The sequence below is a fragment of the Prionailurus viverrinus genome, chromosome A2 (genome assembly GCF_022837055.1).
Source record: "Prionailurus viverrinus isolate Anna chromosome A2, UM_Priviv_1.0, whole genome shotgun sequence".
Taxonomy (NCBI): Eukaryota; Metazoa; Chordata; class Mammalia; order Carnivora; family Felidae; genus Prionailurus; species Prionailurus viverrinus.
This window is the reverse complement of record NC_062562.1, coordinates 32,960,700-32,978,169: the sequence shown is the minus strand read 5'-3', so window position 1 is coordinate 32,978,169 and position 17,470 is coordinate 32,960,700. Positions and strand designations below refer to the sequence as shown.

Genomic DNA, 17,470 nt, shown 5'->3' with positions numbered 1-17,470 from the left:
ATTTCCTGGAGAGACGTTCACAGGTTTCATTAGAGCCCTAAAGGGGTCTGCAGCTCATAAAGGAGTTACTACTTTGTGTTGCTTCCTACTGAGAAAATAATACACTGCTAGTCTCATCACTTTTCTAACTTCTGTAAGTCATGAAGGCAATTTTTCTTTTAAAAAATTCCAGAGTTTACTTGGGACTTAGGTCCTGCAAAATCATTTTTAAAAGAATATCAAAGCAAGTTTTATAAAATCAACTTTAGTGAATTTAGTGTTTCTTAGGCTAATTTCAACATTTTCTTCAAGGAACCATACAACAGATTTCTCACATCAAGAAATTCATTGATGTGAGATCTTGCCATTTGCAACAACCTGGATGGACCTAAAGACTGTAATGCTAAGTGAATTAAGCCAGTCAGAGAAAGACAAATACCATACGATTTTATTCACATGTAGAATTTAAGAAACAACAGACATGAACAAAGTTAAAAAAAAAAAATAAGCAAACAAACAAAAACCACAGAGAGACAAACCAAAAAACAGACTCCTAACTACAGAGTACAAATGGACGGTTACCAGAGGGCAGCTGGGTGGGGGTGGGGGCGGGATAGGTGACATGGATGATGAGCACAGAGTAATATATACAATTGTTGAATCACTATACTGTATACCTGAAACTAATATGACACGTATGTTAACTATACTAAAATAAAATTTTTTTAAAGAAATTCATTTTATAGAAATGGAAAAGTATAGTTTCATATATCCCAGATATACAAAATAAATTTTTAAGATGCAAAAATACCAAAGAAGACCAAAGATCATCTTTGTCCCTATCAAATATCATAACCTCAACAATTCAAATTATCACACAGAGTGACACTTGCTTTTCTATAAAATAGACTATCTCCCCCATAATTCCTTTTCTTTTGGATTTCCCAGATATAATCTGGTATGTTTTCATCAACTAAAATGATGTAATTAATTTGACTACATTCCCTTAAAAATAACTTTCTTTTAAATTGTCCTAATACTTCCCAACTCGTTCTATGAGACCAGTTTTATCTTGATACCAAAACCAGAAAGGCACAAAAAAAGTTAACTACAGACTTGTATCTCTTATGAACAGAGTCCTCAACAAAATACTAGTAAACAAACCTAGCACTAAATAAAAGTATTATATACCATGATCAAATGAGGTTTATCCCAGTAATGCAAGAGTGATCTGAAAATGTTTGAAAACCAGTTAATGTAATACACCATATCAGCAAAATAAAAAACAAAAACCTTACGATTATCTCAATGGATGAACAGAATCACGGACAAAATTTAGCCCTTCAAAAATTAAAAAAACTTCATCCAACAAACTAGGAATAGAAGGCAACTTCTTCAACTTGATCAAGAACATTTATGAAAACCTCACAGTTAACATCATAGTTAATAGTGGCACACTAACTTTCTTCCTGAGTTCAGAAAAAAGGTAAGGATGTCCACTCTTGTCACTCCTATTCTACACTGTACTAAAGCTTCAAGCCAGGTCAATTAAGGCAAGAAAATGAAATAGAAAAGAAAGACATAGAACAACCTCTATTTGCACAACAAATAGAGTGTACAGATTTTATGTACAGAAAATCCTAAGGGATCCACTAAACCACTTTAGAACTGATTGAGTTCCATAAAGTTGCACAATACAAGATCAATATATGAAAATGAATGTATTTCTATAATTAGCAATGAACTAACTGAAAATGAAATTTTTAAAAATTTCCATTTAGAATAACATCAAAAAGAATAAATTACTTAAGAAAAAACGGGGCACCTGGGTGGCTCAGTCAGTTAAGCATCCAACTCCGGCTCAGGGCACAATCTTGTGGTTCACGAGTTCGAGACCCATGTCAGGCTCTGTGCTGATAGCTCAGAGCCTGGAGCCTGCTTCAGATTTTGTGTCTCCCTCTCTCTCTGCTCCTCCCCCACTTGTTCTCTCTCTTTCTCTCTCTCTCTCTCTCCCCCTCCCTCCTTCCAAAATAAATAAGACAAAAAAAATTTTTTTTAAAAAGAATAAATTACCGAGACAGGAGCAAAACTTATACTCTGAAACTATAAGACACTGTTGAAAGAAAATAAGACCTAAATAAATGCAAAGACATCACATATTTATAGATCACAAAGTTTAATATTTTTAAGATAGCAACAGTCTCCAAATTGATTTGCAGAGTCGGTGCAATCCCTATCAAAATCTAAGTTGCCTTTTTTCCAGAAGTTGAGCAGCTGATTCTAAACTTCATGTGAAAATGCAAGAGACGCAGAATAGGCAAAACAATCTTGACAGAGAAGAAGTTGGAGGACTTGTAGTTACTGATTTCAAAACTTACCACAAAGCTACACTTAATCAAGTCTGTGTGATACCAGCACAAGGACAGACACAGAGATCAACAGAACAGAACTGAGAATCTACAAACAAACCCTCACATTTACAATCTATTATGTTTTGAGAAGGGTGCCAAAGCCCTTTAATGGGTGGAGAATAGTCTTTTAACAAATGGGGCTGGGTCAACTGGATATCCACATGCAAAATTCTGAAGTTTGACTACCTCACAGCAGATACAACATTACTCAAAATGGATCAAAGACCTAAAAGTAAGAGTTAAAACTAAAATTCTGGAAAGAAAGCACAGGTATAAATCTTCATGATCTCAAATCAGGCAATGGTTTCAAAGATGTAACACCAAACCATAAGCATTAAGTAAAATAAAACAGGTAAAATAAAAAATTTTAAATTTATGCTTCAAAGTGAAGAAAATGGCAAGTTACTAAGAAAATGGAAAGACAAAGCACAATATGGTAAAAAATTTTACAAATCATAGGCCTCATAATGGACTTGTATCTAGAATATATAAAGAATTTCCACAACTCAGTAACAAGACAACCCAATTAAAGAACAAAGGATCTGAATAGATATGTCTCCAAAGAAGGTAAGCAAATATCTCCTAAGTACATGAAAAGATGCTCAAAATCATTAGTTATCAGAGAAATATAAATCAAAATCACAGTAAGATGCCACCAAACATCTATTTGTGGACTATAATTTATAAGACAGATACCAAGTCATGGTAAGAATGTGCAGAAACTAGAACCCTTATGCACTGCTAATGGGAATGTAAAATTGCACAGCCACTTTGACCAATAATTCCACTCCTACGTGTACATCCAAGAGAAATGAACACATACATCAACAAAAAGACTTGCACAAAAATGTTCATGAAAGGAACATTAGCATAACAGCCCCAAAGTGCAAACAACCTAAGTGTCCATAAAATAACGCAAATATTCAAGCCACACGGAATATTACTTGGCAATTAAAGGAATGAAGCCCTGACAATGCTACAACATGGATAAAACCTTGAAAACATGATGCTAAGCCAAAGAAGCCAGTCATAAAAGACCACATGTTGAGGCTTCCATTTATACGAAATGTCCAGCATAGGAAAACCTATAAAGACAAAAAGTAGATTCGTGGTGGGAAGGTTGAGGGAACGAGGAGTAACTGCTAACAGGTATGATCTTTCTTTCTGAAGAGATGACAATGTCCTAAAATTGCCCATGGTGATGGTTGCACAACTCTGAACATACCAAAAAAAAAAAACTTTTGATTATACCTCCAAATGAGTTATATAGGTTGTGAATTACATTACAGTAAATCTGTTATTTTTAATTGTCTTCTTGAAGTTATTCTGTACTTTTACTTTTCTATCATGATCTCTGCTTTCCCCATTCACTGTATTTTCAAGTAAAAAATTAGATTACAAAATAGTTTATAGATTCTCATCCAACTTTTCTAAAAAAAAAAAAAAATACTGCATAGAATACAAAACCACAATGTATCACATATTTAATGTAAATCTTATGAAGCCTGATTCACTTTTCAAATTTCCTCATGTAAACATATACCACTACTTTTCTAAACAGAAAAATCATATAAATGGATGAAATGATAACAGGCTTATATACTAAGACCCTTCTCTTCACTTTGTCGTCCATTCTTGTTAATGTGCCCTGCCCATAACAAGGTTCTGGGTTTAGTAAGACTGCATAAACACCAGACCATGTAATTTGAAAATAACAACAGTAAAGAACAGACAACTTCTGGATGGATACATGAAAATATTTTATTAAAGGATGTCTGTTAGTACTGAGTAGGAGGGGTTGGAAGAAAGCTGAGTGGGTGAGGGCAGTGGGGAACTTTTATTGGTATTGTAACTTTCTCTGTGTTAGTTTGGGTGGAAAAAATATCTGTATTATTTTTTAATTACAAATAGTTTATCACCTACATCATGATTTCACTTTGGTAATGAATTATTTACAAGAGACAAATAATTGTTTAAAACACATGGTAGAGATGGACTGCCTATCTTGTCACTGCTTTCCAATTTTACTCCATCAGATACCAAATGATCTGTATGACATTGCCTCTTTACTACTTGTTGAAATTTGCATTGTTGTACTACTGGGTCATACATTTTTATTAACGTTTCAAGTATGCTTAAAAAAAAAAAAAAACCTGAATAGGGGTGCCTGGGTGGCTCAATAGGTTGGGCATCTGATTTCGACTCAGGTCATGATCTCACAGTTCATGGGTTCGAGCCCCACGTCAGGCTCTGTGCTGACAGCTCAGAGCCTGAAGCCTGCTTCGAATTCTGTGCCTCCCTATCTCTCTGCCCCTTCCCTGCTCATGCTCTGTCTCTCCCTCTCTCTCAGAAATAAAAAACATTAAAAAAAAATTTAAAAAAAAAAGACCTGAATCATCTTTAAGTCTCGGTTGCAGAGCTCAATATATATCCATTAGCCCAATCTTGCCATTTTCATTTTTAAATCTTCTATGGTCTCAATAAACGTTCCCGTCTGCCTAGTCTTAAGACTTTTACAAATAGAAGTTAGTATCTCCAACAAAGATTATATGTCTGATGGGTAGGGGGAATGAATGAAAGAGGTGATGGGGATTAGAGAGTACACTTGCGAAAAAAAAAAGTTAAATTAAATTTTTAAAGATTACGGTTCTATTCATTTCTCCTTATAATTCTGCCCATCTCTGCTTTATTTTGACACTGTATTATTTACGCCAGGTCCAGGTTTATTACATCTCCCAAGATAACTGTTCACTGTATCACTGTACAACGGTCTCTTTGTTTTTTTACTTTCAGTCTTTTTTGCCTGACATTGACATTATTCTATCAGCTCTTTTTCAGTTTGTATTTCTGTATCAGAGTTGATCAGAGAAGTAGAACCACTATAAATGATAAAAATAAAGAGTTATTGGGGTGCCTAGGTGGCTTAGTCAGTTAAGTATTCGACTCTTGATTTTGGGTCAGGTCATGATCTCACAGTTAGTGGGATCAAGCCCCATGTTGGGCTCTGTGCCAATAGCACAAAACTTGCTTCAGATTCTCTCTTTCCCTCTCTCTCTGCCCCTCCCCAGCTTGCACTCTCACTCTCTCAAAATAAATAAACTTAAAAAAATAAATAAATAAAGAGTTATTAAAGGTGTGAACAGTATTTATGGGAGTTGATTAAGCAGGTTACATAGAATTGTTGCTTCCACATCCAGCGTTAGGAAAGAAATCAGAGAGCAGGCAATGGGGTGGATGAAATGGTGTGAAATGGGGAAGAGCAAGGATAAACCGCCACACTGGTTTCTCATCAACCTTCATGATACAGGTTACCTGCAGTATAAGCTGGCATCCTTCACCGCACAGACAACACATTTGACTCAGAATCTACAGAAGCTGACAGAGAAGATCCAGTAGGAACTGGAGAGGCTGGAGACCAGAGAGGAGGTTCATAAACTGCAAAAGTGCCTGACTCTAACACCAACCTTCTGAGCACCGACACAACTGTTGCTTCATGTCCACCTTATGACTCTTGTACAAGTTTCTCTCGTAGCCAGCCTAACCTGGACCCACCCTGGAAAGGGAGTTCTAAGAAATGGAGTTCAAGCTCATTTATGTTGACACAACACAAAGCCACCACAATTTCCATGGATATCTTCTTCCATCTCTTTAATTTTATTCTTTGTGCAATTACATTTTAGGCATGTCTTTTGAAAACAGCACATCACTGGATTTTTCTTTCCTCCAACCTAGACTCTATGTTTTAACTATTGTGTTTAATCCATTTACATTTATTGGAGTTTATGACTTTCATAACTTAAAAATGAACTGTCTTTTAAAAATGAAGTATTATCTGTATCAAAGATATAAGCACGATTTGCATTCCTTAAGTATTTTATATGCATAACTTGTTACTTACCACTTCTCCAGCAGAGGCAGCCAACATATGCTTCACGGGCATCAAATATGAAGACGAATCAGTATGTAAAAACCATTTCACATATTCATAGGTGATAAAAAAAGCAGCAGCTGAAATTTAAAACAAGCCAGTCTTTCACAAAGTTTAAATATATATTCAAACTGTTAAGAAATAAGTTTCTCAAAAAAATTAAACTCTAATTATTAAATTACGAGGTAACAGATAAAGATAATAATTTAACATGTATTCTTCCTTCCTGCCCCACTCTTGCAGAATCTACTGAACCCATGTTATAAAGCCAATCCCAGACTTATGAAAATGTACAAGACATGATCTTAGCCCTGAGGGAGCCTGACAGCTAACCCAGCATTCACCATTTTGTATCAAGTCACTTGATATTTTTTAGTAAGCTTTCTAGAATGAGATACGAATTTCTGTGATCCAAAATATCTTTACATATAGTAATAAAATAATGAGCTACATTGATTTATAGACAGGTTAAGATTGGAAACATACACATTAAATAAAATATCTATTTGGTATGTTTTATTTCTGTTCACTCAAAATAACCATGGCTACCTTTTACTACATCAACTCACCTTTACATCAAGGAAACAATCAACTATTTAATTCCAACTGTAAATCAAAATCTCAAAAAAGCTACCTATCACCAGGAACTAATCTTAGCTATATAAGAGGGCTTTAAAACCTGCCATGTACTGTTAATCAAAAGATGTCTATCACTTCCATAAAAGATAAGGCCTGAAAGATAAACGAATGACAAATTCATCTTCTGAAGGACATCTGACCACAATCACATTCAAGTCTAAAACGCTCAAAAAAAGAGCTTGATAATGAAAACCAGTTCTCCACAGTTAAAATCAACAGGCTTTTAAACTCTCCTCAGGCTGCTAACAAATAAACACGAGGCCAAATGAGGAGGCACACTGTCCCAATGCAAACAGTTCTATACTATTAACGTAGGTCCCTATTCCCACAGTGGTTCTCAATAAGGCTTTTTCTACTTTAGCACACTACACGTACAGCTAGAATATCTGCAACCCCATTCAGCTGTAAGTTGCACCTGCTGCACCTTTCACCCTCCACCCCCCTTCTCCTTTCACCTCCAGGCAAAGGAGAAAGTGCCACAAGTTTCTACGTTTACCTGGTTAACCACCTCAACCTAGTCAGACTGTATCGCTACTTTTGTGATAGACAAAATTCTTTAGAAATGTAAATCCAAAAAAGAAATATAAATCCCAAAACTCTCCTGTGTGACACCCAAGAAAGCCCCACTAATTGCAAATGATGTCACAAGGTTCCAAGTGAGGCTATGGACAAGTTACAACAAAGAATAGGGGTTGGGCTAATACCTACAGAGTCTGCTAGCTCTTTAAAAACAAAAACCGGGGCGCCTGGGTGGCTTAGTCAGTTAAGCGTCCGACTTTGGCTCAGGTCATGATCTCTCGGTCAGTGAGTTCGACCCCTGCATCGGGCTCTGTGCTGACAGCTCAGAGCCTGGAGCCTGTTTCAGATTCTGTGTCTCCCTCTCTCTCTGCTCCTCCCCTGTTCATGCTCTGTCTCTCTCTGTCTCAAAAATAAATAAACGTTAAAAAAAAAAATTAAAAACAAAAACCTATGGTTTTGTGTTCCCTTTTAATTTTTTTTTTTTTTGAAAGAGAGAGAGAGAGAGAGAAAATGAGAACGAACAAGGGGGAGAGGGGCAGAAGGAGGCTCCAGGCCCAGCACAGAGCCCAACTCAAAGCTCCAATTCATGAACCATGAGATCATGGCCGGAGCCAAAATCAAGAGTTGGATGCTTAACCGACTGAGCCACCCAGGCATGTCCCCTAAGTTCCCCTCTAAATAAGAGTAAGGATCCTGAAGAGGGGTCTTCTGCCTCTTCTTTCAACCCTCAGTTCTCTTCATCCCTAACTCCTGACCCCTGCAGAATATTACAGTCCTCCCTTATCCACAGGGAATTTCTTCCAAGCCCCCCAGTGTGTGCCTGAAATGACGGATAGTACCAGACCCTATATATATTTTTTTCCTGTACATACCTATCTGTGCTAAGGTGTAACCTATTAATTAGGCACGGTAAGCGATGATAACAATAAACAATAATAATACAATAGACAATACAACAATAATAAAATAGAACTATAACAATACGCTGTAATAAAAGTTATGTGAATGTGGGCTCTCTCTCAAAAATACCTATACTGGGGGCATTTGGGTGGCTCAGTTGGTTGAGTGGCTGACTCTCGATTTTGACTCAGGTCATGATCTCGCGGTTTGTGGGTCTGAGCCCCACTTTGGGCACTGGGCTCGCGGCATGGAGCCTGCTTGGGATTCTCGCTCTCTGTCCCTCACCTGCGTGTGCTCCCTCTTAAATAAACTTTAAAAAAAATACCTATATTGCACTCACCTCTCTTCTTGTGATAATGTAACATGATAAAAATGCCTACACGATGAGATCAAGTAAGATGAATGGCGTACATACTGTGACATAGCATTACACTACTAATGACCTTCTGATGATGCATCAGGAGGAGGATCATCTACTTCTGGAGCACGGTTCACTACAGGTAAATGAACCACTGAAAGCAAAACCACGGATAAGGAGGACCACTGTATGTTCTCAGAAAAGTCTACAAACACTGACTATTACACTGGTGTATGGTACTCAGATTACAACCTAAACTATAACCTTAACTTAAATAGTACAAGAAAAAAAAAAAAAAAGATGCCAGATAGAAAACTTCAAGTCACCAAAAACTCCCAGAAGAACAAAAAGGCCATTTCTGAAACGCAGGCACTATCTACCCAGCATCACTCATCCACTGCTGTTCAGGAGATGGTGAAAAAACAAAAAAAGTACGGCAAGAAAAACATTTTCTCACACGTGCAAAAGTTCAAAACCACATGTAGCTAAAGTCCTAGTGGCAAGAATTTAAAGTAAGTCCCATGAGCCTAAAACACCATGGACTCCTTGGACTACTGGTAATACTACCAATACTAATTCCTCGGTGTAATATGCATGAGAAAAAAAAACTTTAGAACAATGAATACTATAAAAACAGACTTTGAGCATCAATGCCAAGGCCACACCTGAGCCCAATGAAATCACATCTCTGGAAGTAAGACACCAGTGTCCGTACTTCTTTAATGTCTTCAGGTGATTGGGTGATTGTACTGTGGTCAAATTTAGGAACCACTGTCTCTCTTCCACATATAGAACTGGACTTGGCAGGGAGTGGGTGCTAATGACTTGCTACAGTCAATTACTAAAAGTAGTAAGACAAATAAAATTCAAGGATAACCTCAAAAACAGTTGGCTGTTCTAAGGGCTGCTGGGGGAAGAAACCAAAGGACCAAAACAGTAATTTTTCTCTGCACTACCAATCTTTATGTGAATACTGTGCTCCAGATGAACACAGATGGACATTTAAATGCCAGGTTACCAGGAAAGAATTGCTCATGAATTATCCTGAGAAAAAAGAAACCAGACTCTAGAGGTTAGGAATCTCCTAGAGCTGAGGTTCTGTAACAGGGGATTGGGGGATGGGGGAGGGTTTTGTTTGCTTGGTTTGCTTGAGTACCACTGAAACCATCAGTAAACAATTAAAATAGTAAGTATACTAACAAGTGGATTAAATAAAACAGATTATATTGATTACAAAATAAGGCCATAAATCACATAATGTGACTCCAAAGCTACAACAAAAGCAAAGACATTTGAAGGGGAGTATCCAGGAGAAGGTTAGTGGGAAATGGTTGCATCATACAAGCGGAATTTAGTTAAGACAGAAAAGGTTTAAGGCCTCTTAGGTTCACCTGCTCCAAAAGAATCTCCAAGGCAGTAGTTATTAAACTCAGCTTCACACTGGAATCACCTAGGAAGCTACTAAACCTCCTGATACCCAGGCAAAACCCAGACCAATTAAATTTACCGGGGTGACATAGGCATCAGTATTTTTTAAAGCTTCCCAAGAGATTCCAATATGCAGGCAAGGTTGAGAACCACTACTCTACGGTATGACAACCAACATTAGAGTAACATTTTCAAGCTTCTAACTGGGGATTTTAACAGGAAAAAACATTTAAAAACCACTGTACTTCTATTACAAGTAGAGTGGAACAAGATCTCACACTAGCGATTCAAAAGCAATGGGTTAATGAATAGAAAACAAATTCAGAAGATAAGCTACAACACATGAGCGATTCTACACGGGGTGACACCACATACCATCCGGAAAATAAATCTCATTATGTTGGCTTTCTAGCAGGGACAAGAATATCAACATAAATTTTACCATTAGGAAAAGATCCAATAGCAGCAGAGGGAACGCCAGCATATATTCCACGAAAACCACCAGCCTTATTAAATCCTTGTGGACTCTGCAGCCTGGTTTTAATGGTATCCAGAGGGTATAATATCAAGTCAACAGAGACACCTGCTACCCCACCAGCCTTTAAAAAAAGAGAGAGAGAGAGAAAGGAAAATAAGGTTACAATCAAAGGTTACCCTGCCATTTGGGGGGTAGGGATAAGAAAAAGGTAATCTTTAAAGCACATTTTACATACCTGTTAATCCACAACTTATTTGGTATAGTCAAACAAAAGACCTTCTACCTGAATTTATAAATTTTCCTGGGGAAATAATGATTATTGTGCTATATTCTTAACTTGTAATTTTTCAATATTTTTTTTAATTTTTATTTCTATTTTTTTTTAATTTTTTTTTCCAACGTTTATTTATTTTTGGGACAGAGAGAGACAGAGCATGAACGGGGGAGGGGCAGAGAGAGAGGGAGACACAGAATTGGAAACAGGCTCCAGGCTCTGAGCCATCAGCCCAGAGCCTGACGCGGGGCTCGAACTCCCGGACCGCGAGACCAGTGACCTGGCTGAAGTCAGACGCCCAACCGACTGCGCCACCCAGGCGCCCCAATATTTTTTTTATTTTTAAAATCAAATTTAAATTCATTTTTAATACTTTCACACGGTTCAAAAAGTAAACAAGCAAACAATCTCAGAAAGGTTAAGAGTCCAAAGCCTCTTTCCCTTGTCTAATAACTCAGATACCCACTTCTGCTGTTTGCTTATTGGATCCTTCTGAAGTTACTTTAGGTATATACAAGCAAACACGAATATGTATTTTCCTTTTTTTTGAAAAAGGTATATACAATATGCAGTGCACCACACCTTACTTTTATCACTTAATTTATCTTGCTGATCTTTCCATATCAGACCAAATTTATATTTTTGCCTTTTTAATGAGTAGTAAAACCGAAGTAAGGCTTTTGGGGGGAGACTGTCATTTTAAAATAGGTAATGGGGAGGTGCCTGGGTGGCTCAGTCGGTTGAGAATTGGACTCTTGATTTAGGCTCAGGATGGGATCGGGCCCTGCATCGGGCTATGCACTAAGCGTGGAGAGCCTGCTTTTCTTTTTCTCTCCCTGTCTGCCCCTCTGCCCTGCTCGCTCGCTCTCGCTGTCTAATAAATAAATAGGTAATGGTCCTTGGGAACTAGATCTGTTATTTTAAGATTCATACATCTAAGGATTCCCGTAGTATTCTCTCTCCTTTATATTTAAAAATTCCTTGATAATTTTTTAATTAAGTAAATAAAAGCAGGGCAGGGGGAGCTAAATTCCTAGAGAATATTAAAACCAGGTCCCAACTAGTCATCTCCCAAGAGACATCATGTTGCTTTAGAAAGGTGAACTTTAAAAACTAAGTTTTCACCTAATGATTACAGTGGAGTATATGTAGAATTTTTTTTTTTTTAAAACTGGTTACAACTTAGTCAAAGCAAAAAGAAATTCAGGAAAACAATTTTAGGTAAAAATATAAATTCAAGTACAGAGTCAAAGGTCAACACACAAAGTCTTAGGGCATCATTTAAAAATGTGCATCAGGGGCATCTGGGTGGCTCAGTTGGTGAAGTGCCCGACTCTTGATTTTGGCTCAGGTCCTGATCCCAGGGTCATGGGGTCGAGCCCCACGTCGAGCTATGCACTGACAGTACAGAGCCTGCTTAGGATTCTCTCTCCCCCCCACTCTCTGTCCCTGCCCCACTCACACTCTTTGTCTCAAAATAAACATTTTTTTAAAATGTGAATCGAAACCTGTTTCCCATGGGCAGACAGAAGAATTACAAGGAGAAAAAAAAGACTTTCAATACGGTTGCTACATAGTAATTTTTAAAACGAATCATTAACTTTTCTTATCCTCCAGATTTTGATCCTCCACATGGATATATTACCTATCAGAAGGTAGAAATATACTTTTAAAAAAACTATACATTAAAAACTAAGATGCAGAAAAAGATCAGTATTATTCAAACATACAGGCAAAATTCAAAATGATGAATTTTTCCATCCTTTGGGTATACGAAATGCTCAGATGGTACAAACCTCAGTACATAATAAACACTGTCTGCTCTACTTACCACTCACCATAAAACCAATAAAGAGTTCACTGCAAAAATGAAATTACTCTCATGAGAAATCCAGTCATTAACTAGCATAGGTAAATTATTAAAAATTATTTTAAGAGAAACAGATAAGCTCATTACCATAAACATTAATACTGTACTATATGATCAGCCTAAGAAACATGACTGAATCTCGTAGATCATGAAGGTCTACTCTGCAAATGACCTAAAATGAGGTCACTAAAACATTACAGAGATGTGCCAGAAGAAAACCACAAGAGGCAGTAAAAGGATGACAAAAAGCTGGGCTTTCTTTCTGGAAATAAAGGTTGCCTTTTCTAAGTCATAGGAGTATGTTCATAAGTAACGTAGGCCAGTAAAAAAAGGAGCCAATCTCTTCCAACATTCTTCTCAATTATTTTTAAAGGGTTTTTTAAGATTCAGTACATAATAAAATATTTTGCATGTTCTTCATTTTCTTAAAACACAAGGAAAATGAAAATCCTGGTGGGAATGTCTGCTCAGACTAGATTCTTTAAAAACATTCTCTACTTCATTCTGATTTTCTCTTTAATCCTAGGAGAGGGTTCGGAGAGATGCTTGCCATCTACTGCTAAGTTTTAATCAGTAAGTTAATTAGTCTTTCAATCTATTTGGCTACTCTCCATGCATTGATTCTCTAATGCTTCTTTCATCAGAATTCTTATCTTCAGAGAATAAAATAACCAGATTCAATCTGTTTAGCTAGTAAAACATGAATCAAAAGTTACTAATTGCTTCTGGAGATTTCAAACTTCTATAAGTCAAGTGTCATTTAAATTCATGAGACTGAAAAAAAATAAAACAGCTAACAGAGAATAGAAAAAAAGAATAAAAATACCTATGTATTTAGCCACACAGCAACAGATTTAAAATTTAAATAAAAACTTTAGGGAGTGCTTATAACTTTACATTAATACTGTTTTGTACATAATTATGTACAAGGGGTGCCTGGGTGAATCAGCTGGGTAGGCATCCAACTCTTGGTTTCAGCTCAGGTCATGATCTCACGGTTTCACAAGTTCAAGCCTCCTATCACAAGTTCAAGCCTCTGATAGCACAAAGCCTGTTTGGGATTCTTCCTCTCTACCCCTCCTCCACTCACACTGTCTCTGTCTCTCTCAAAAATAAATAAAACTAAAAAAAAAAAAAAAAATTATGTACAAAATGCCCATGCCAATATCAGTTGAATATAAAGAACTCTATTAAATTCTTTCATTCTTTAGTCAGAGAAATTGTTTTATTTATGATCATTTATCAAAAAGGTTATCAGGCAAACGATTAGTTTCAAGATCTGTGGTAGCTGACACTGAAAACTTCAAGAACTAGACAAAATTCGGGGCACCTGTGTGGCCCACTCATGATGTCACAGTTCATGGCATCAAGCCCTGTGTCGGGCTTTGTGCTGACAGAGCAGAGGCTGCTTGGGATTCTCTCTGCCCCTCCCCTGCTTACGCTCATGTGTGCACACTCTCTATCAAATAAATAAAAACACTGAAAGAAAAAAGAACCTGACAAAATCCAAATAGACACAACATAACCCATGTAACCAGTAAGCCTCACTACAACATACCAATGTATTGAGAACTTAACATAAAATAGGCCTCTAACTTAATAAAGTGTGACAGGCTGTAGAGAAGAAGTATCTAATGAGTGCTTGGAAATTACACTGAGAGTTGAAAAAAATTCAAGATCACGTGCTATAAAACCTTTATTTCTCAAACGGAGGCCGGCACAATACCAGAAAAATGTCACTGCTGCTCAACTACAGGACAAAACCAAACCACCTGTCTAATTTAACTAAGCAGAATCATCACTGGCCGCAGGACTATACCACAGCTAGGAGGAACCAGTCACACCATGTACATGGCTCTCCTAGAGAACACCCCTCCTCGGGTTTCTCCAGAACAAAGGAGCCACTGCTGACTTCACCCTCCTGGGATACCAGTTCTCCTCCCCACCACCACTCCTCCTCCCTGCTGAGCTCCTGGGCTGTCTACACTCATGGCAGCAGCATCTCTGTGAAATGCAAATTTCAATCTCATCTTGCCACTCTCCAGCCTGTAAGTCTCCCAACCTTTCCAAGAGCCCTTAGGATGAAGAACGAAATCACCGCACAGCCTACAACTCTGGAAGTTCTGGTCCCCAACTCCTCCTTGGCTCTACCACCACTGCCCACTGCTGCCCATTGCTTGGCACCTTCCCGCCCCCTTGCTCTCTCTTTTCCTCCATGTCATCTGATTCTCTTTTCCTCCATGTCACCTGACCCTCCTCATGTCTAGGACTGTGTACACATGCTCCCCAATCTCCCAGTCTAGGTTTAGACCCTCTTGTTTGCACATGCTGATCACAGTTTTAGTTCTATAGTTGAGCATCTGACCTTTGATGTGATGTCTGTTGATCCCACCAGGACTGTAAGGTTCAGACCTGTTCCATTTACCAATAAGTTCCCAGCACCAGCGCATGAGGCACTCAATAACCATCTGAAGAATGAATGAATCAATGGCCCTAGTAAAAAGTTACTACCCATATGTTAGAAGGTACTACAAATCAACCTTAAAAAGGTACATTGAATTAAAAACAAACTACAAAAAAATAAGTAAAAATAAAAACAAACTACAAAACAAAGGACCGTGCAATATCCAAAAGAAAAATATAAACAGCCAACCAAATTATGAATGTGTGCTTCCCTATCATTAATGATCAAATAAAACAAATCAAAACAATTTCCCCACAAATTAAAAAGGTTAAAAATATGAAGAATGATTATGGGCACTATTAGGGGAAACAAATTATTATAATCTTGTGAAGGACAATTTGGCAAAATGAAAATTTTCATTTATAAAGCCCTTGACCTGTGATTTTATTTCCAAACATTTCTTCCACAGAAATAAGTGCATAAATATACAAGACGGTTTACTACAGCAATTATTTATAACAGTAAAAAACTGGCAGTAGTCTAAAGGTCCATCCTTGGGATCTTGTTAAATAAATTCTATCTGAGTAACAGAATGCTACACAGCCTTTAAAAGAAAGAAGTCAATCTGAACTCCCTGGCACAGAAATATGTTATATTCATTAATTAAATAAGCTATAGAAGCATATATGCCATATAATCTCACCTTACAAAGAAATGTGTATGGATCTATACATATGCCTAACTTGAACTTTGGAAGCATACACACTGAATTCCTCCAAGTTATTACCTCTGTCGCAAGAGATTGGGAAGGAGTAGTATTTTTACCATCTTGCTAATTTTTGTATTGTTCCAGTTTTATAATGAGCATTATAAACTTACAAAAGTAAAGATTTCAAATAATACTGCTCCACCAAAAAAAAAAAATCCTAATTCACTGATTGCATGTGGTATTGAGTTGGCACTTAGAGGTAACTAAGAACCCTTACTCGTGTTCATACCTACCCAGCTTCATTTTGCATACTCTTATGGTCGGTGAGTCTCAGGAACCTGGTTCCCGAACATGACCTACAACTTCTCACTTCTGCCCTCCTGCTTTAGTTTTCAGTGTGGAATGTCCTCTCTTTGCCCTCTGTCTCCCGTTTACAGAAGGCTACCTACTCCCCTGCCACCATACATACATACATACACATACACACACACACACACACACACACACACACACACACACACACACACACCTGCCAAAATCCTATCCACTGTTAAGGCTGTGACCAAATGCCATGAGCTTCCTAAAGTCCTTCCCAAGCTCCCGGTGAGAATTAAATGCTACTTCCTTGACTCCCTGACATAACCCCATTTAGATTTCACTTTCAGTACTAAGTAATCATTACATCTGACCTGACATTATGATCCTTCAGAACAGAAGCCAGGTCAGTCACCTTTGCTCTCCTAAGTATCTAACCCGGAGCCTCATATGTAGCAGGGCTTCAGCACTAGTTTGCTGGTCTGAATCAAACGGATATGGGAGATGATGAGGAAACACTTTATAAAAAGATTAAATGTTCAGAATAAAAAGAGTAAGTCACTCTTTGTCCCAATTGTGGTTTGCCAGAGCACTTGTGATAGCTGAAAGCCAGTGCCATCTGTCTGCTACTATACTTCTTAGCATTCCATTTAAACAGATAGCTTTGTGATCTACTTAGGGTGACTTCTCCAGAAATTCTGCTGATCATCACTTCCCAAAGGAAAAGGCCACGTAGGTTGTTTTGTTTAGTGAGGCTATTCGCAAGGACACAGTAATGTTTTGAGTACCCTTCGATTTCTCCAGAAATTCTTTCAGATTAACTATCACCTAAGAACACAGCTTTGACATCAGACAGACAGACCTGGCTTCAATCTCAACTGGGTCTCCTTAGGAAAGCTATTTAACCCTCTCTAAGCTTCTATTTCTTCATACATGAAATGGGGAAAATAATAGTACCTTACTTCACAGAGTTTTTCAAAATTGAGATTATATTTTTTAACAGTTTATTGTCAGGTTAGCTAAAGTCTGCACAGTGTAGTCTTGGCTTCGGGGTAGATTCCCGTGATTCATCATTTACATACAACAGCCAGTGCTCATCCCAACAAGTGCCCTCCTCAATGCCCATCACTCATTTTCCCCGCACCCCCATCAACCCCATTGGTTCTCTCATTTTTTCTCAGTATTTGAGTCTCTTATGCTTTCCCTCCCTCTGTTTTTATCTTTCCTTCCCTTTCCCTATGGTCTTCTGCTAAGTTTC

General features: G+C 37.6%; 1 protein-coding gene across 2 annotated transcripts in view; it reads right to left on the bottom strand.

The window, feature by feature from the left end:
* The window catches only part of SLC25A26 (solute carrier family 25 member 26), a 138,540-nt gene that overhangs the window by 113,168 nt on the left and 7,902 nt on the right, over window positions 1–17,470 (bottom strand). For both annotated transcript variants that reach the window (XM_047840302.1, XM_047840309.1), the window contains exons 2-3: window positions 10,605–10,761; window positions 6,289–6,398 (exon numbers count right to left, since the gene is read on the bottom strand). In XM_047840302.1, the coding sequence (XP_047696258.1) occupies window positions 6,289–6,398; window positions 10,605–10,761 (267 nt within the window). The remainder of the gene's footprint in view (window positions 1–6,288; window positions 6,399–10,604; window positions 10,762–17,470) is intronic.